At 38.6% G+C, this 21,347-nt stretch overlaps 1 protein-coding gene across 2 annotated transcripts in view; it reads left to right on the plus strand.

The window, feature by feature from the left end:
• The window catches only part of RNF115 (ring finger protein 115), a 90,759-nt gene that overhangs the window by 21,482 nt on the left and 47,930 nt on the right, over positions 1 to 21,347 (plus strand). The window contains exons 2-4 of one of the 2 annotated variants that reach the window (XM_053890382.1): positions 6,641 to 6,699; positions 7,590 to 7,641; positions 10,298 to 10,355. In XM_053890382.1, coding sequence (XP_053746357.1) covers positions 6,690 to 6,699; positions 7,590 to 7,641; positions 10,298 to 10,355 — 120 coding nt within the window. In that variant the 5' untranslated portion in view covers positions 6,641 to 6,689. The remainder of the gene's footprint in view (positions 1 to 6,640; positions 6,700 to 7,589; positions 7,642 to 10,297; positions 10,356 to 21,347) is intronic. The other variant, XM_053890378.1, reaches the window with a different exon arrangement.

A 21,347-nucleotide genomic window follows, 5' to 3' on the forward strand; every position in this document is an offset into this window, starting at 1 on the left:
CATGTTGTTGCAAATGGCAAGATTTCATTCTTTTTGATTGCCAAATAATACTCCAATATATATATACACACACATACCACGTCTTCTTTATCCATACATTTGTTGGTGGACATTTGGGCTCTTTCCATACTTTGGCTATTGTCAATAGCACTGCTATAAACATTGGGGTGCATGTGCCCCTTTGAAACAGCACACCTGTATATAAGCATCCCTTCGTTGTATACACAGTAGTGCAATTGCTGGGTCGTAGGGTAGTTCTATTTTTAACCTTTTGAGGAACCTCCATACTGTTTTCCAGAGTGGCTGTACCAGTTTGCATTCCCACCAGCAGTGCAAAAGAGATCCTCTTTCTCCACAGCCTCGCCAACATCTATTGTTGCCTGAGTTGTTAATTTTAGCCATTCTGACAGGTGTGAGGTGGTATCTCATTGTGGTTTTGATTTGTATTTCCCTGATGATGAGTGATATTGAGCATTTTTTCATGTGTCTGTTAGCCATCTGGATGTCTTCTTTGGAAAACTGCCTATTCATGTTTTTTGCCCATTTCTTACTGGATAATTTGTTTTTTGGGTGTTGATTTTGATAAATTTTTTATAGATATTGGATAGTAACCCTTTATTTGATATGTCATTTGCAAATATCTTCTCCCATTCCATTGGTTGCCTTAAATTTTTTTAATGTTTATTTTTTTGAGAGAGAGAGAGAGAGAGAGAGAGAGAGAGAGAGAGAGACAGCGTGAGTGGGGGAGGGGCAGAGAGAGAGACACACACAGAATCCGAAGCAGGCTCCACGCTCTGAGCTGTCAGCACCGAGCCAGACACAGGGCTTGAACCCACGAACCATGAGATCATGACCTGATCTGAAGTCGGAGGCTTAACCAACTGAGCCACCCAGGCGCTCCTATTGGTTGCCTTTTAGTTTTGCTGAATGTTTCCTTTGCTGTGCAGAAGCTTTTTATCTTGATGAGGTCCCAATAGTTCATTTTTGCTTTGGTTTCCTTTGCCTCCAGAGATGTGTTGAGTAAGAAGTTGCTGCGGCTGAGGTCAGAGACTTCAGGTCAGAGAAAGTTTTTGCCTGCTTTCTCCTCAAGGATTTTGATGGCTTCCTGTCTTACATTTAGGTCTTTCATCCATTTTGAGTTTATTTTTGTGTATGGTGTAAGAAAGCGGTCCAGGTTCATTTTTCTGCATGTCGGTGTCCAGTTTTCCCAGCACCATTTGCTGAAGAGACTGTCTTTATTCCGTTGGATATTCTTTCCTGCTTTGTCAAAGATTAGTTGGCCATACGTTTGTGGGTCAATTTCTTGGCTCTCTATTCTGTTCCATCTGAGGGTCTGTTTTTGTGCCAGTATCATACTATCTTGATGATTACAGCTTTGTAATACATATTGAAGTCTGGGATTGTAATGCCTCCTGCTTTGGTTTTCTTTTTCAAGATTGCTTTGGCTATTCGGGGTCTTTTCTGGTTCCATACAAATTTTAGGATTGTTTGTTCTAGCTAATAGATTATTTCTAATCTACTTTTACTTTGGGTCACAGTTGAGTACATGGTTTGGTTACCATTTTCCTGACCTATGTTTCTCAGACTGATATAACTTAAAAAACTTTATCTTGGAAAATTTTAAACATATCAATAATAGTAAAAGAAGTATACTAGTATAAAATAATAGTGTAAGAAGCCCACATGTACCCAGCTTTAATAATTATTAAGTCAAGCCGATCTTATTTCATGCATCTCCACCCTCCGTCAATATCATGTCTCCAGATTAGTTTGAAGCAATTGTTACAATCTTTGAGTCTTTATTTTATTATTTTTTCTTTTTGTTGTTGTTTTTTATATTTTTTATTTTAGAGAGAGAGTGTGTAAGCAAGGCAGGGGGCAGAGGGAGAGGGAGAGGTGGGGGGGGAGAGAGAGAGAGAGAGAGAGAGAGAGAATTTTAAGCAGACTCTATGCTCAGTGTAGAGCCCAATGTGAGAGGGGATCATGACCAGAGCCAAAATCAAGAGTTGGACACTCAACCGACTGAGCCACCCAGGTGCCCCACAACGTTTTAGTCCTTAGAGTGAAGGAGTGGCACCTTGGTGTAGCTGGGAGTCAGGAAATGTGACTAGAGTCACTCGAGAAGAAAAATGGTAGTATAAGTCGAGTGCTATCAGGCCTTTAAAAAGAAAATCTAGAAACTGAACTATAACATCTTTAGTATGTTATACTGGGGTTTTCAGGCTTCCAAGAGAATGAAAGATAATTTTCTAAGAACAGACCTTTGTTCTAAGAACAGACTACTAAAGTATGCAAGAGACAAGTGTACATTTTTTACTTTGATAATTAGAGGGTGACAAGCTTATGAATTCCAAAAAGTTCTCCTCTAATGTTGATTGCAGGAGAGAGAATCCATGGCTGACTATTTGTTTGTTTTATAATTATAAAACAAGCTACTTTTATCAAGAATAATTTACAGAGCATTTGGAAAGAGTTTTGGTTCTCATCCCTGTAATCAAAATAGAATTATTTAGATTATCTGTAAACGGAAGGTGTATCTAGTGATAGGAGGAACACCATAGTACTTGTCAGTTTCATTTGTCCCTGTTCTGTGAAGGAGCTATGGTGGCTGACAGCCTGGTTCCTAGAACTGTGCCTGGGATCATGATGAGAAGACTTGTATATTTCTCTACTCTAAGTCAGCATGATTCTTGCATCAGTCTTTTTGTCTTCCCAATTGTGGTATCTGCCTTTTGAAATTATTTTCTCTCCATAACACCTCTTAACATCATTTTGGAAGTTTAGTATCAATGTAGATGACGCTTTAACTCTGAAGACCTTCATCCCTACTCCCCTTTAGCCACCTACTCCCATTGCTATATCTTGGATTTTGTGATCACCCAGAACTGTTCTACCTCTGAAACCCCAGCCTCCACTATCTCATGGTCCAACCATAACTTAAGTTTTCAGCTCTTATATTCTTTACTTTACTCTACCTATTCTCTGATTATATCAGATTCTGGTACTTACTTTGACTCTTATTTGTGGGGTGTGTGTCGTCAGTATTTGTTGAACACCTACCTGTCTCTTCTATGCGTATAGAGGTAATCAGAAGTGATCTGCACCCTGCCATTATGAAACTTTAAGTTTACTAGAGATAGACATTAAAAAAACATTTAAAAATATATACTTACAAATTTTGATAAGTGCTATAAAGTAATAAAGGTGCTGTAGAGGATAATAATAAGAGGGGATCAGAAGATGGGTGAAATAGGTGAAGGGGATTAAGAGGTACAGTCTTACAATTATAAAATAAATAAGTCACAGGGATGAAAAGTACAGCATAGGGAATATAGTCAATAATATGGTAACAACTCTGTATGGTGACAGATGGTAACTACGCTTATTGTGATCATTTTGTAATGTATATAAATAATTGAGTTACTATGTTGTACCTTTGAAACCAGTACAGTATCTTACGTCAATTGTTCTTCAGTTAAAAAAGAAAAGAATAAGAGGAAACTACTTTTAGATTCGGTGATGAAAGAAGGATTTTCTGACATGATACTAAAATGGAGGCAAAAAAACCCACAAAAAACAAAAAACAAAAACCCTGACAATAAAGAGATTGGATCCCAACTTGCTCTGGAAAAAAAAAAAGCAAAAAACAAAACCTGACAATAAAGAGATTGGATCCCAACTTGCTCTGAAAAAAAAAAAAAAAAAAAAAGGAGGCTAAAGAATTATAAGTTCCTTGCCATGCATGCAGTTAGGGGAATAGTGTTTTATATATATATTTATATATATATATATATATATATATATATATATGTATATGTATAGTGTTTATGTATATATATATATATATATACATATGTATATATGCAAGCTTAGAGGCAGGGCGAGCTTGATGAGTCAGAAAAAATGAAAGAAGACCCATGTAGCTGGAATGTACTGAGGGAGGGAGAGTAGCCTGAAGTGATGTGGGCCAGTTGAATAGAAACTAGCTGAATCGTGGCCTTGTAAGTCATGTTTAAGAGTTTGATTTTATACAAAGTGTTTTGGGAAATAGTTAAAGGGTATTAAGCTGGGAAATGACATGGCTGTTTTTATGTTTAAAAAAAGATCATTCTGACTTCAGTATGCAGAAGATATGGAAAGGCTGTGACACTTAAGAGGAAAGGTATTTCTGTGTCTAGGTCCAGTCCTGGCTTAAGATAGTGTGGCAGTGGGGCATGGAGCAGATTTGAGAAATGTGTTCAAACTAGGAGTGCCAGGATTTGATTGTTGAATGTTGGAAGATAGCGGAATGGGAGGTATCAGGAATGGCTCCCAGGTTTCCAGTATGAGCAGACTGGTGTGCCAGCTCATCAGGTGTGTGTGTAAGTGTAAGAAAGAAAGAGGGTTCAGAAGCATGGTATGGGGTGGAGATACACATTTGGGAATTGTTCCATACAGAAGATATTTAAACATTGGGAATGAGTGAGCGGAGAGGGAGGAAATCATAGGAGCCAGGACTATGGTTGTGATTGATTCCTTTTTTTAATGTTTGTTTATTTTTGAGAGAGTGCAAGCTGGGGAGGGGCAGTGAAAGGAGGACAGAGGATCTGAAGGAGGCTCTGTGCTGACAGCAGCAGAGAGCCCAATGTGGGGCTTGAACTGACGAACCGTGAGATTGTGACCTGAGCTGAAGTCAGATGCTCAACCAACTGAGCCACCCAGGTGTCCCGTAATTGATTCCTGTCTTTCTTTTTAACATTAGACCTTAGAATAGATTTAAGGTTAGCCTTCTGAAATCAATCTCATTTGCACTCAGATAAACTTTCTTAGTGGGAGACAAAGGGATAGAATTACTGCTACTTGGGAGGTTGGAGGATGAAGGAGTAGAGGGAGGGGCTTAGGGATTTATATGATTTCCAGATTATTTTATTTCTGGAGTAGTTTACAGTGTGCCAGTTGTGTGTTTCTCGTCCTTCATGTGGGTAGCCGAGAAAAAAATGTGAGAGCTTCTGATCCACAGGTTAAAGTTCATAGTTAATCTGAAGTTTTCCACAGTCTTACCCTTGCCTGCCTATCCACGCTCCTGTGGCAACCACTCCCCTCCAAATTCCATGTGTGTTATATTCTGTTGTTATGATCCTAAGCTCATAATTTCCTTTTTCATGGAGCAAACAGACTAATAATTTAAGTCTCTGTTTTAGAGAAAGCCTTCCTGATTCTCTTAGGCAAACTTTGGCCTTTCCTTATATTCCCAGTGTGCATTGATTATAGCAATTATTTTATTAAATTTTACTGTTTCTTTGATAGATTGTATCCTCACCCAGCTAATTTCCTTGATGGAGAGGATTGGTCTTTTTTCTTTATATCTCTTTTAAGAAAGCATTTTAATGTTTGAATTACCATTCTGTCTTTGAGTAACCCAATATGGCTTACATCACTTTCTGATAAGACAAAGTTTATTTAAGGTTTAGAATATAGGGAGCAAGAAAATAGTTGAAAATGTCTTTCCTAGATCTATTTTAATAGGGAGTTAAAATACATTTTTTAAAACTATGATAAGACAGTCTCTAATGTATATTCTTTGTTGTCAATATCAATGCTTGATATTTATTTAAAAGAAAGATTCAGGGTGCCTGGGTGGTTGGTTAAGCATCTGACTTCGGCTCAGGTCATGATCTTGTGGTTTGTGAGTTCGAGCCCCACGTCGGGCTCTGTGCTGACAGCTCAGAGCCTGGAGCCTGCTTCAGATTCTGTGTCTCCCTCTCTCTCTGCCCCTCCCCTGCTCACACTCTGTCTCTCAAAGATAAAAACCTTAAAAAATAAAAAATAAAGATTCAAGGTACCAAAGGAAATAGAGGCTGATTTAATGGAATTGTTCTAGTTATTTGAATTAACACTTCTTTTTTTTTAATGTTTATTTATTTATTTTGAGAGAGAGAGAGAGAGAGAGAGAGATAGAGCGCGCTCCAGAGGGGCAGAGAGAGAGAGGGAGAGAGAATCCCAAGCAGGGTTTGCACTGTCAGCATGAACCCAATGCAGGGCTCAGTCTCATAAACTATGAGATCACAACCTGAGTTGAAATCAAGAGTCAGACACTCAACTGAGTAAGCCACCCAAGGTGGCTGTAAATTAACATTTCTGTTAAATACCTGAGAATGTTAAGTTTTATTGGGAATTATTGGTAGTCAAAAAATAGATTAGAAATATTGTAAAATTTCATTGTGAATTTCTAGTCTACCAGTTGATTTATACTGTGATTCAGTTTGTGTCTTCTATATGTTTATAGCAAAAAAATGGCAGTTTTTGTACCTATCAATATTATAATCTTACTGCTCTGATATTTAGTGGAGATTTTTCATTAGATTTGAAGAGAATATTAGATCATGGATTGATTCCAGTTTTTTAAAAATTCAGCCCAAATTTAAAAAAAATCTGACATTCTCCCTCTCAGAGTTCTCAGGGGGAACCTCTTAGGAAGACATTCTGCAAATTTCTTAAGGAATTCTTTATTTGCCAGAGTGTGATAGAAAAAAACTGTCCTTGTAGTCAGCAAGTACATGTAACATTTCAGAGCTTCAGTGTGTGTACAGCATATTATTCTGAAACGACATACTTGGCTTTCTAATGAAAGACTTTTATTATTTCTTCCTTTCTTTTATAGGAATATATTTGTCCCAGATGTGAATCAGGCTTTATTGAAGAAGTGACAGATGATTCCAGGTATTGTACAAGCTCATGAATAAATCAGGCATTCAGTTATCCAAATTACTTTCTTTCAGCATCTACTGAATGAATAGAAAGAAATTGGTTTTATAACTTACACTCTGCTGAGAGAGGGAGGGAAAGAGGGAGGAAAAGTGGCAGGGGGAAGGGTAATAAAAATGGGAAAATTTGGGATGTGATGAGATGAGAGGCGCTGTTTCAGATTGTGTGTATGTGGCATTCCTTGGAAACCTCTATATCCGTATCAGAGTAAATCTGGTAAGTGTTCATTTATTTTCTGAGACTTTGGTGTTCCTTTAGATTATTGGGTGGTTTTTAGTGGCCACTCTGTTGCCTGCAGGTGAATTACGTTTCTTTGGTGGGCTGGGGAGCAACTCCTGACAAAGATATCTAATATAAGGTAAATAGGCTGTTCCAGCCAGAGAAGCCGAGCTGTTAGTCTGCCTTGAGGAAGCCTTAGCTCCCTGTTCTTACTAAAAGCATTGCCTATGCCATCTTGTCACTGTAATGTTAATACTTGGGTTTGTAATGCTTGAAATTGGTCTTATTAAAGATCTAAAACCTGTAAAAAGAGAAACTATTTCTGAGTGACAGTATTTTATAGTACATCTTGGTTAATATGAATAAAACTGTAAAAAATAAAAAGAATAGTGTTGATAGGATGATGGCCTTTTTTGGCTAAACATAATGGCACATTTGTTCTTTTGTGGCTATGTGGTTAGACAGTGGCTGGACAAATGAAGAAATACTGACTGGATAAAAAGAACCTGTAATTTGAAGCTTCTTTTAATCTTGGAGTGACTTTGGAGGTTTTAATGGCAGTAAGTAATTCCTTTACTGGAGGTTTTAATGGCAGTAAATAATGTCTTTACTGTTGCTGTTGGCAGACTCTAAAGTTGAAGGTCCCTTCCACAACCAGGAAAAACTACACATTTTACAGTATGTACTATTAGTTTAACTTTATTAACGATTGGCGATTATATGTGTACATGAACTGGAGCTTCTTGGGGCAGTATATGGCATGAGATCAAGTTTGGTACAAACACTTACATGTTGATCTAATAGCCTTGGTTTTAAATAACATAATACTAGCTCTAAACCTGTGGAAATTAGCATGACAGCGAAAGTAGCAATTTTGTGTGAATGGCATGCTAACTTGGGGTAGCTTTTTATTTGTGCTGTTACAATTGCATCACATACTTACTGCAAACACTTACGCTGTGCATGTGTTAAGTAAGGAGCATATTGGTTATTGGGAAGCAATTAATTGGCTTATTTTTTTCTAAATTTTCTAAGTAGTAACCTTGGTTTCTTTAGCCCTGTATACAAAGTACGGTTCTAAGTGCAGATGGTGATCAACTGCAGGATGAATCTTTTTTTTTTAGCAGGGAACTATGAATTTTATGGATCCTGCTTTCACTTGACTTAATTCTTTTATTTGTGCCTTTGTAGGTCAAAGGTTATCTTGTGCAAGTGCTATTGGTAGCAAATACTCAGATGTAAAGATTATGTCTTTTAAAAGATCAGTATTTTACTTATTTATTCTTTAAATGTTTGTTTATTTTGAGAGAGTGTGTGCCTTGGTGTGTGCAAGCAGGGGAGGGGCAGAGAGGGAGAGAGAGGATTCCAAGTAGGCTCCATGTGCTGAGCCAGATGTGGAGCTTCATCTTATAACCGTGAGATCATGGTTATGATCTGAGCTGAGATCAAGAGTCTTAACTGACTGAGCCACCTAGGTGCCCCTGAAAGATCAGTGTTTTAAATGGTTGAAGAAACCTTTTTCTCAGAATCAGTATTTTAGAGCTAGCATGATATTCCCTTTTATGAAGTTCCTAAACATTTGCTGATTTGCATACTTAGCAATTACAGTGTAAGTAATGGATGATAAAAATTAATGAGAAGAGGTCCTTACATGTAGGTACTGGATAATGGGCTCCAGATGCTACTAGACATTCGTCAGAGGGGCATTTGTAACATTTGTGAGAACATTTCTCAGGAGATGTGGTTGTCCCTTCTCTATGATTAGCCCTGTCACTCTTAAAATATGGAGGAATTTTAAGGAAAGGGAATGCTGGGGGAGTTTCAAGGGGAGCAGAACTATAAGAAAATAGAGTTGATAGCTTTAATTACCAAGGATATTTGAATCTCTGACACCAGATAGTAAAGGCAGGAAAGAGCCCTGGAGGCCTATCTAGGCTTGAGCAATAAAATGGGTACATGGTGGTATTTGAATTTATTTACGTAATTTAGCATAAATGTACTAGTATTTCTAGAGGGCTTGTTCTACATTTGAAATGTTTTTGTAAAAGTGTTTTTAACTTCTGAAACAAATATAAGTGTTAAATGGTTTCTAATTAGCAAATAAGGCCTGAGCATGGCTACATAGGGGATGGCATTAGCTTTACTTTTTCACTTTTGGTTCTAGGCTAACCAGGGTCTGTTTGTTTCCTCAGTGAGCTGAGCTCAGTGCCTGGATTGGCGTTCTGAAACTGAAAGCTACTGTAGTTTGTGGACTTGTATCATTGGAGTGACTGTGTGTACATGTTTGTAGGCTTGTGTCTCTTGAAGTAAAAGTGGTATCTAGCAGTTCTTCTGATTCTTTCTATCCCTCTCTGCCCCACAAAGTGTTGGCCATTTTCCGCTCTCTGGCTCTCTCTCTCTTTTTTTTTTTTTTTTGCAAATTTCATGGGATCTGATATTTCTCCCTAATCTTTAGGAGTAGTTATTTTGTTTCCACATTCAATTTTAACTCAACTTTTATTTGCAAGTTATCAACATAAGATACAGCGTTTCAGGTTTTCAAAAATGGTGAGTGCTCTGTATAATGTCTGACACACAGTAAACACTTTACATATATTTGTGGTATTAATACAGTCTTTACCCTCTGAATTTATATTTATGAAAGGAGGGAAGGATTAGAAATGGATGAGACAAATACTAGATATTTATAAAAAGGTAGAATTTAGAATCAAAGTCAAAGTGCAGAGGGGTGTGGAGGATCCTCGTTTGGTTGGTGAGCTCAGAAAAGACTTCATGAAGGAGGTAGCATTTGAGATGGGCCCTGAAAGATGTATAGGATAATCAAAGAATAGGGAAAACTGTCAGAAGGAGAAAAAATGTTTATTGAGTTCTTTTATAATGTGCTAAATATCGTACCAGACCCCTTGCAGTACTATATTTAATCATTCCCAAATAGTCTTACATGTTGTGTTCATCTGGTGGTTGAATGATTTTTTAGTGAAACGTTTCGAGAATCTTGTTTTAGTTCTTCGCCTCTTTGAGAATAAATGTTTTTCTTCTCTTGCTGGGTCAAATTTGAATTGCATTGCTGGCTGTGGGTCCTTCTTCCCACTCTGTGGTGGCCCCTCTTTTCAATTTTTCACTTGATTTATGCTTGGTTTTGTAGTTTGTTAAAATGTTTTTCATAGATTAAGCCACAAGCCAGTTCTTCATAATTTCCTTCGTAGGTGTCACGTTGGGATGAGTTATTTTTCCTTATTGGGCTTTGTTCTCATTGTACCATTCTATATTTAGCTTCTGGGAGGGAAGCTCGTTCCTAGGAATAGAACTGGTACTCATTCCTTTTTCTCTTCAGTTTTGTAGGTGGTGGCAGCAGCCGGATAGACAATAGCACATCAACACACTTTGCAGAGGTAAGTTTTCCTTTGGCTGTAGGGATTCTGTAGGGAGTGGGTGGGTGTTAAAATCTTGACGGATTTTCACTTCCCAGTGCAGCAAAACATCAGAGTCTATAAGAAAGATGTGTGCCAGAGTAGCCCTCAGGAAGATACTTGTGTTTTAGTAGTTCGGCCTTTGGCATGTTACTTTTGGTAAACCCTTGATGAAGAGAGAGTAACCTCCTTCATCTGTGCTGTTTTAAACCTGGTGGTGTGAGAAAAAAAGCTGTGTTGTTTGTGAAACAACAGTGCTGTATACTCTGCTTTGGTGATGTGACAGCCCAGTAAAGAGCAGGCAGAATGAGTTGTACTTGAAGTCACAACGAGGCACAGTCTTCAACTGTACACAGAAGGACTGCTTTTTAGAGGTTGCCTCTAATGAATATGGTGGTTTGGTGTGATTGGAATTAGGGGGCCAGATGAAGAATACTGTATTTACTTGCCTCCAGCTCTCAAGGTGGACCTATAATTAATTTATAGTTCTTTATAGAATGTACTGTCCATATTTTTGGGGACAACTATGATTTGAAAACACATTAGTCTGCATCTTGGAAGACCATTTTACATTAAATTCAGAGTAATTTTCTTTTTCGCTTTATTCACTGGCTTAAAATTCCTTGTTTGTTTGCTTTTGATCATTTTAACCATTTTTAAGTGTATAGGTAAGTGGTGTTAAATGCTCTTTGTTTTTAATAATTTAGAGACTGTAGCGCATAAGGAACAGGCCATCTGTCTCAGCCTACAAGAAACACCGGTTTGCTTTTGCTTCTATTGCCACACAACTTGGTTGGCTTCAGAAAGCTAACAGATGCTAAAAGAAAAAAAGTTAAATCCCATAATCAGAATTTTTTGTGTGTATTTCAGGATCACATTAGCCTTTTCCAGAGATAGCTCAGCTGCATTAGAGAGCTAGCACAATTTTTTGATATTTATTTGTGTGTAAATTAAAGCTGTTAGCCGTGCATTGGAAAGTTGGTGTTCAATAAGAAGCCCATAAAACCCTAAGCTTCTCTCCTTTATCCTCTGAAATTTCTCTTAAGACCTGTAGTCCCCCAGATTTTTATGTTGTAGAATTACAGTCAAGAAGCTTGATGAAATGTTTGAGTAAAAGTCCTGTTTTACTAAGGGTATTTTCTTTTACTTATGGTCTGTGTACTTCTTAATATCCAGTCTTAAGGTTTTCGGTTAACTCTGAAGTGCCTTAGTACATGGGCTGATTAGCGTGTGCTTTAAAACATTTCGTGTCTTTGAACACCCATTTTTATTTTCTTGTTTTGATGGATTAAAAAACATTATTTAAAATTTAGTATGCTTGCCAGGCCTGGAAGCCTTTCTGATTTTAGTATGTTTTTCCCTGTGTGTGCTATTCCTGCTAACACAGATTGTCACTTACTGATTATACATATGCTGAAGAAACTTCATCTGATTTTCTTTAAATGTTAGTTCTCTTAGGAAATGGAAAAACTTCAGTCTGTCAGTTTTGTAGATATGACTCACCAGGAGGAGATGCATTAAGAAGAAAAATAAATATAGGTAGTCAGTTTCCTAACTTTAGTAATGCTAAATCTGTCACTGATGGCATGAGCTATCCTTCAGGTGTTAAAGTAATTTTGCTGAGTCATATAGCCCGTGGCTTCATGTCCCTTAGGGTTGTAGCAAGGGCAGGATTATGCCCAGTTTTCCCTCTGTAGAACTCTCTGGTCATCATGCTTGAATATGTCAGTTTTCTCCTTTTTGAATTTAGAAAATAGAAAAAAATCTCTTTTTATAATGTTATAGAAATTGCCAGGGATTTAAATCAATCAGCTTAAAAAGGGTGTATTGAATGTTTTATACATAGCAATCTGCTGGAAGTAGGGGCAAGAAGCAAATGTCATGGTTGCCTTGCCTGCCAGGAACTTATAATTTAGTTGGGGAACAAGTACAAACACATATGAAGCAAATAAGAAAACAAAGAGTATACAGAGTGTGATAAGCTTATTGTGGGGTGTATGTAACAAGCACAGGAGAAGGGAGAGATTGGGGGGCTGCAGTCTCTAGCAGGAAAGGTCAGACAACATAGTAGTATGTCTGGAACAAGATTGCCTCAGCTTCATCCTGGGTTGAGCTGGTATGTAACTGTTATGTAACCTGGGCAAAATTACTTAGGGTCTCTCAGTGCCTCGTTTCCTCGCCTGTCAATTGGGGATAACATCTACCTCACAGGGATTAAATGAATTAATACATGTTAGATGTGCAGGCCAGTGTGCCTGCCATGCATGAGTGAAGGAAGGTAAAATTCCTTCATAGAGAAGTTTAAACAGGGTAGATGGTATTTAAAAAAGCGATTAGGTGAGAAAAATTATCTCAAAATAGCATTCATAAATTGTAGGGTTTTATACTCTTGTCCCTGGATAAAAAACGTAGAAAATTATAAATAGCAACCAAACTTTTTTTTTCCTTTTCCAGATTTTAGTTGATATTTCAGCAAAACCTTATGCTCAATTTTGTTCTGTTTTTCTTCAGTCAGAGTTGCTTGTACAAAGAAAGACAAGGCCATTTTCTATAATTAGCCTTTACTAATAGCTGACTTAATTAAAATACTAGATATATTAGAAGAGACTTAGTCCAAGCAAAACTTTCAACAAGATTGGTATTGATTTTTTTTTTTTTTTTTTTTTTAAATTAAGTGGATCTGGGGTGGGGAAGACAGAAAGAGGGTAAAGATGGAGTGAGGGTGGGAGGAGGGTTGCCAGTTAAATGGGAGCTTTGTTTGAGTATTGCGCAAAGGTCAGTGGAGAATGAACCTAAAAATGTTGCTAGCAGTTTGGAGACAGGAAGGACATTGCTGTACTGAGGTTCCTGGTGGTAACCTGGGGAATTGAGCCCATGGCTACATGAGGGTTTCATTGATTACTTGAAAGCTGACCATGACCTGGTACCAGTGAGACATCTGATCTGAGAGTCTCAGCTTACCTAAACAGATCACTTCAGTGCAAGAGTGGCTGTGACTGCTGCCTCGGATTAGCAGAAAATAAGATAGATGGCTTCCTGGAAACAGAACTCCCAGGTATACACAAGAGGGTGGGGTGCTCTGAGCATTCTGATTTATATTTATTTGAATAAAATTTCTTTTGGTACATGATGTGGCATTATAACGACAATTAAGAGATATTAAAAAACATCTGGAGTGCCGCTATTCCAAGAGCTCCTTTTTTCCATACATTTCCTTTCAGGTTTTATCTTGAGGCATAGGCACCGAAAGATTCTATAATAACATTAAGAAGATTTTTTAAAAAATAAAAAATCTCCTGTATTCTCATCACCTTATTTTAGCTTTATTTATTTCTTTGCATAATATCTTACATTTTTCACATGCATGCTTTATAACTGTTTTCAGAGGCATTCACAGAGTATTTCTGCTTTTTAAAATTTATTTAGGATTACGTCAAAAATCTTTTTTGTCTCTTTGTAGTTAAAAGAATTACATATTTTGAGATTATATTGTCTCACATGTACCCTGTATTTATTAAACTATTACCTTGTGTTAAACATGTCTGGTTATATGTGATGGTTGATCATTGATTGTATCTTTTCCCTTAACCTCTGAGTCTAGAACACCTTGAGAAATAAACCACAGAAGCCAGACAGATGGAAATAAAAATTTAGTCTTATTCAACCATATTGGAGAACATAATTGATCCGTGGCCTAGTCGACATCCTGAGTTTACATAGGATGACTAACCTAAGAATTAGAGGTTGCAGAACAGGCATTCATATTCAGAACCATTCCTTCTGCATTTTTATAGCGTCCTAAAATGTGAACTCCATCCATTGGAGAAATGAATCAGCCAATGTTAGGCTCTTGCCACTCACCAGTAAGATACATCACTCCTCTGGTAGAGAAGAATAACGAAGGATGAGTGAAGGGGTCAGAGATGGAAATGGGAGATCTGATTCTTCCCTCTTCACTTTTGAGTTCAGTAATTTAAGCCTGAAATTAGCAGGGGTGTAGAAGTAGTGACTGTGGCAGCTGGGGGAGAAGGTTAGTGATAACGTGAGATAAGTTTCGCTTTTACCTCCATGAAGAAAGACTCTCCAGTACCAACTTATGTTCTTTGTGTGTGCTCTTGGGACCTGTGGAGAAGGCTCCGAAATAATAAAAAACAGTGTAGAATTAAATTACATTGAACTAAATAAAATTGTCAATATTCTATTTCTGACCTACAGAAATGGCAATTGTAAATGATTCAACCTAGTAAAAAGGGAGTTAAAGATTTTAAGCCATCCTTCTCCAGGTTAACCATCCTTTACCTGTTTGTTCTTAGTCTCAGCCAGAGGGCTTGCACTCACTTGACCAGTAGAATTTGGGTTCTTTGAGCAGTTGCAGCCTGGATTTAATCTTAAAGTTTGAATTAATTCAGCCAGATCTTTCCATGTGTCTCACTTTTTAGTGTGAAGACGTAAAGCTCATTTCATGGTACCTGCTTCACATCCAGTCGGTTTGGAAATGTCAAGTAAAGCTCCTGAGCTTTTCAGCAGTTGTTCAAAAAAGAACTTTGGATAATTCAGTGCTTACTCAGTTCACACCCATAACACTGTTGTCAAGCAAAGACTACAAACTTAATGGTAACTGAAGGAAGAAGGGTAAAATAATATATTCTTGGTGTCAGCCTTGCCAGTTTTCTGTTCAGTGTGTGCCAGTTGCCCAGAGTCCATGGCCTGTAAATTTAAAGTCATTTGGGAGGAGGGGCCTTTCCAGAGATTATTTATGACAGTGTTTATATTACTGGGGGATAGGGGATTGTACATCATAATTTTTCTTTATGAATAGTATTTGAGTTCTGTATTTTAGTAAAATTTAGGAATTTGTCGTGGTTGCAACAATAGTCTTAAGATTTCTTTTTGAGGGCCCTTTTCTTGCCCAGCCAGTGTATTACAAACCTCTGAATCTCCATTTACTGTTTTTAAAAAAAGTTTATTTATTTTGAAAGAGAATCCTAAGCAGCTCCATGCTGTCAGCACGAAGCCTAGTGTGGGGCTCGATCCCATGAACCATGAGATCATGACCTGAGCCGAAACCCAAGAGTTGGACATTCACCTGGTGGAGACACCCAGGTGCCCCAAATTTCCATTTACTTATTTTTTTAATTTTTTTTTAATGTTTATTCTTGAAAGAGAGACAGAGTGTGAGTGGGGGAGGGTCAGGGAGAGAGGGAGATGCAGAATCCCAAGCAGGCTCCAGGCTCTGAGCTGTCAGCACAGAGCCCGACGCGGGGCTCGAACCCACAAACTGTGAGATCATGACCTGAGCTGAAGTCGGACACTTAACTGACTGAGCCACCCAGGTGCCCCATCCATTTACTTTTAAGCCTTATATTCCACACACCCCTGAGTTGATTTGAGGTTGAGCACACTTTTTTTTACTTTTCTTTCTGCTCATAATTACTGCTCCTTGTAATTATTCTAATGTTTCTTCTTCTTTTTTAATGTTTACTTATTTTTGAGAGAGAGTGTGCATGTGGGAGAGCACAAGTTGGGGAGAGGGAGAGAGAGAATCCCAAGCAGGCTCTGAGCTGTCAGTGCAAAGCCTGACAGCGGGCTTGATCCCACAAACCACGAGATCATGACCTGAGCTGAAATCAAGAGTCCTTGCTTAACCAGCTGAGTCACCCACGTGCCCTGTTTATTATTCTTTTTTGTTGTTGTTGTTGTTTATTATTCTTAAAAAAAAAACTATTCTAATTTTTCCTTGATTTATTGAACAAATCTATTTCCTGGAGACAGACCTTTTAAAGTATAGGTCTTTAAATTGTCCTCTTAGCTTTGAGGTTTGCAATAATTTTATTCATCCTTCCATTTACTTCTAAGTAGAAGCTTTATTTCCATGATAAGTGAGATCCCTGTACTTCTTTGCCTACTTGCTAATAACAGTTACTACCTTTCTCAGGATGAATATATAGTTTAGGTTTCTAATATCTAAAAATCATGAGTCGGGAAAAACTATGGACATATCCCCTCATGAACATGAATATGGATGTGAAAATTCTAAACAAAATTTTAGCAAATAGAACCCAACACTATGAGAAGGATTAGACATCATACTCAAATGGGATTTATTTCAGTTCAGGAATACAAGGTTCATAATTTGAATATTAGTTCAGCATTTGAAAATCAACATGATTCACCATAGTAACACTATCATACAGTCATCTTAATGGATGCAAATAAAGCATTTGACAAAATCTAACATCAATTTTTAAAAAATGTTTATTTTGAGAGAAAGTGAGCATCTGAGTGGGGGAGGGGCAGAGAGAGAGGAGAAGAGAGGGAGAAACCCAAGCGGGCTCTGCACCATCAGGGTGGAGCCTGACACAGGGCTTGATCCCATTAACTGTGAGATCATGATCTGAGTCAAAATCAAAAGTTGGACACTCAATCAACTGGGCCACCCAGATGCTCACTAACATTAATTTTTGATAAAAACTCTCAGCAAACTAAAATAGATGGTAATTTCCTTAATCTGACAAAGAGCATCTAATAAAATCCTACAACTAACGTCATAATTAATGGTGAAACAAAGTGTTTTCTAGCTAAGATCAGGAACAAGACCAGGATGTCTTCCTTCATCACCTGTGTTCAATGTTGTTTTGGAGGTTCTAGCCAGTGTAATAAGATAGAGAGATACACACACACATATAAATGGCATCCACATTGGAAGTGAAGACATATTGACATGGTCTTTTATGTTGGAAACCTGATGGAATCTATAAGAAAGCCCTTGTTAGAGGTAGTGGATTTAGCAAGGTTGCAGGATATAAGAAAAACAAAAATCAAATATATTTTTACATATTAGCAACAGTTGGTAATTGAAATTAAAAAATAATTTATAATTGTATACAAATATTAAATATTTTAAGTTTCAGAAAGATGTCTAAGATCTGAACATGGAGAATTATAACATGTTACTTAGAGAAATTGAAGAACACCAGTGGAGAAATATGTACCACTCATGGATCAACTTAATATTGTTGGGATGTCATTTATAATTCAGTATAATTCTAGTGAAGATCCCAGTCAGCTTTTTTATGGGAATTGACAAGCAAAGGGGTGCCTGGGTGGCTCAGTCAGTTAAGTGTCCGACTTTAGCTCAGGTCATGATCTCACGGCTTGTGGGTTTGAGCCCCGTGTTGGGCTCTGTGCTGACAGCTCAGAGCCTGGGAGCCTGCTTTGGATTCTGTGTCTCCCTCTCTCTGCCCCTCCCCCACTCATGCTCTGTCTCTGTCTTTGTCTCTCTCTCTCAAAAATAAACATTAAAAGTATTTTTTAAAAAAATTGACAAGCAGATTCTAAATTCACATGGAAATGCAAATATGTAGAATAGCTAAAACTTCTTTGAAAAAGAAGAAAAAAGTTGGAGGACCAATACTACCTGATTTCAAAATTTATTATAAAGCTACAGTAATCATGACAGTGGTATTGTCATGAAGACAGATAGATCAGAAGAACAGAGTATCCAGAGTCTAGAAACAGACATACACTATGGACAACTGATTTTGACAAAGGAACAAAGGCAATTCAGGAGAAAAAGGATAGGCTTTCAAATATATTGTAATAATGGTTTCAGGAATATAATTTGGTGATTCATCACTTACATATAACACCCAGTGCTCATCCCAACAAGTGTCCTCTTTAATGCCCCTTTGCCCCTTTAGCCCATTCCCCCCACCCAACACCCCTCCAGCAACCCTCAGCTTGTTCTCTATATTTAAGAGCCTCTTATGGTTTATCTCCCTCTGTTTTTATATTATCTTTGGTTCCTTTCCCTTACGTTCATCTGTTTTGTATCTTAAATTGCACATGAGTGAAGTCATAGGATACTTGTCTTTCTCTGACTGATTTTGCTTAGCATAATAACTCTAGTTCCATCCATGTTGTTGTAAATGGCAAGATTTCATTATTTTTGATTGCCAAGTAATATTCCATTGTGTATATATACCACATCTTCTTTATCCAGTCATCAGTCAATGGACATATAGGCTCTTTCCATACTTTGGCTGTTGTCAGCAGTGCTGCTATAAACATTAGAGTGCATGTGCCCCTTCGAAATAGCACTTCTGTATCCTTCGGATAAATGCCTACTAGTGCAATTCCTGGGTCATAGGGTAGTTCTATTTTTAACTTTTTTTTTTTTTTAACTTTTTTAACCTTTATTTATTTTTGAGAGAGACAGAGCATGAGCCAGGGAGGGGCAAAGAGGGAGGGAGACACAGAATCTCAAGCAGGCTCCAGGCTGTCAGCACAGAGCCCATCATGGGGCTTGAACCCACAAATTGCAAAATCATGACCTGAGGCAAAGTCAGACGTTTAACTGACTGAGCCATCCAGGAGCCCCATCTATTTTTAACTTTTTGAGGAACCTCCATACTGTTTTCCAGAGTGGCTGCAACCAGTTTGCATTCCCACCAGCAGTGCAAAGCGTTCCTCTTTCTCTGTATCCTCGCCAACATCTGTTGTTGCCCGAGTTAATTTTAGCCACACTGTAAGGTGGTATCTCATTGTGGTTTTGATTTGTATTTCTCTGATGATGAGTGATGTTGAGCATTTTTTCATGTGTCTGTTAGCCATCTGGATGTCTTCTTTGGAAAAGTGTCTGTTCATGTTTTGCCCATTTCTTCACTGGATTGTGTTGGTTTTTATAAGTTCTTTATAGATTTTGGATACTAACCCTTTATCAGATATGTCATTTGCAAATATCTTTTCCCATTCCGTTGGTTGCCTTTTAGTTTGCTTCCTTCGCTGTGCAGAAGCTTTTTATCTTGATGAGGAATAGTTTGTTTTTGGGGCGCCTGGGTGGCTCAGCAGGTTAAGCATCCGACTTTGGCTCAGGTCATGTTCTCACTGTTCATGAGTTTGAACCCCATGTTGGGCCCTGTGCTGACAGCTCAGAGCCTGCTTTGAATTCTGCGTCTCCCTCTCTGTCCTTTCCCCACTCGCACTGTCTGTGTCTCTCAAAAAATGAATAAATGTTAAAAAAAATTCTTTTAAAAAGGAATAGTTCATTTTTGCTTTTGTTTCCCTGGCCTCTGGAGACATTCAGGTAAGAAGTTGCTGTGGCTCAAGTCAAAGAGGTTGTTGCCTGTTTTCTCCACTGGGATTTTGATGGCTTTCTGTCTTACATTTAAGTTTTTCATCCATTTTGAGTTTATTTTTGTGTATGGTGTAAGAAAGTGGTCCAGGTTCATTCTTCTGCATGTTGCTGTCCAGTTTTTCCAGCACCATTTGCTGAAGAGACTATCTTTCTTCCAGTGGATATTCTTTCCTGTTCTGTCAAAGATTAGTTGGCCATATGTTTGTGGGTCCATTTCTCGGTTGTCTATTCTGTTCCATTGATCTAAGTGTCTGTTTTTGTGTCAGTACCATACTATCTTGATGATCACAACTTTGTAATACAGCTTGAAGTCTGGGATTGTGATGCTTCCAGCTTTGGTTTTCTTTTTCAGGATTGTTTTGGCTATTCAGGGCCTTTTCTGGTTCCAGAGCGTCCAACTCTTGATTTCAGCTCAGGTCATGATCCTCGGGTTGTGGGATCGAGTTCTGTGTTTTGCTCCTCGCTGAGTGTGCAGCTTTGTTAGGATATTCTCTCTCTCTCTCTCCCTCCCTCCCTCCCTCCCTCCCTCTCTCCCTCCCTCCCTCCCTCTCTCCCTGTCTCCCTCTCTCCCTGTCTCCCTCTCTCCCTCCCTCTCTCCCTCCCTCTCTCCCCCTCCCTCTCTCTCTCTCTCCCTCCCTTCCTCTCTCTCCCTCCCTCCCTCCCTCTCTCTCTCTCTCTCTCTCTCTCTCTCCCTCCCTCCCTCCCTCCCTCTCTCTCTCCCTCCCTCCCTCTCTCCCTGTCTCCCTCTCTCCCTGTCTCCCTCTCTCCCTCCCTCTCTCCCTCCCTCTCTCCCCCTCCCTCTCTCTCTCCCTCCCTCCCTCCCTCTCTCTCCCTCCCTCCCTCCCTCTCTCTCCCTCCCTCCCTCTCTCTCTCTCTCCTCCCTCTCTCTCTCTCTCCCTCCCTCTCTCTCTCTCCCTCCGTCTCTCTCTCTCTCTCTCCCTCCGTCTCTCTCTCCCCCTCCCTCTCTCTCTCCCTCCCTCCCTCCCTCTCTCTCTCTCCCTCCCTCTCTCTCTCTCTCCTCCCTCTCTCTCTCTCCCTCCCTCTCTCCCTCTCTCTCCCTCTCTCTCCCTCCCTCTCTCTCCCTCCCTCTCTCTCCCTCTCTGTCTCCCTCCTCCCTGCCCCTCTACCTCTTCCCCACTCATGCTCTCTCTCTTTCTCTCAAAAATTAAAAATTAAAAATATAAATAAATAAATGGTATTGAAACATTTGGATAGTCACAGTACACAAATATGAGCTTAGATACATACTTCATTAAAGTTTATTTATTTTGATTGAGAGCGAGCACGTAAATGGGGGGAGAGCAGAGAGAAAGAGAGACAGAATTCCAAGCAGGCTCCTTGCCATCAGCGCAGAGCCTGATATGGGGCACAAACTCAAGAACTGTAACGTTATGACCTGAGCCAAGATCAAGAGTCAGACGCTTAACCGACTGAGCCAGCCAGGTGCCCCTAGATACATACTTTAAACCATATACAGAAATGAGCTCAAGATAGAAAGTAGACCTAAATGTAAAACTTTTGATAACTTGAAGAAGGAAACATAGGAAAAAATCTTTATGACCTTGGGTTAGGCAAAGATTTCTTAGATATGACCCCAAAAGTATGCTCCATAAAAGAAAAGGCTGATAAATTGGACTTCATCAAAATTAAAAACTTCTACTCTTCTTCATAAGAATGAAAAGACAAGCCACAGTCTGGGAGAAAATATCTTCAGATTATTTATTTCATAAAGGACTTGTATCCAGCTATATAAGGAACTTCTTAAAATGAAATAATCTTCACCAAAAAAGATGTACATAGGGCAAATAAACATGCAGAAAAATGTATCCAGCTATATA

The sequence above is a fragment of the Panthera pardus genome, unplaced genomic scaffold (assembly GCF_024362965.1).
Source record: "Panthera pardus isolate Hobbes unplaced genomic scaffold, ASM2436296v1 HiC_scaffold_11, whole genome shotgun sequence".
In the NCBI taxonomy this organism is placed as follows: domain Eukaryota; kingdom Metazoa; phylum Chordata; class Mammalia; order Carnivora; family Felidae; genus Panthera; species Panthera pardus.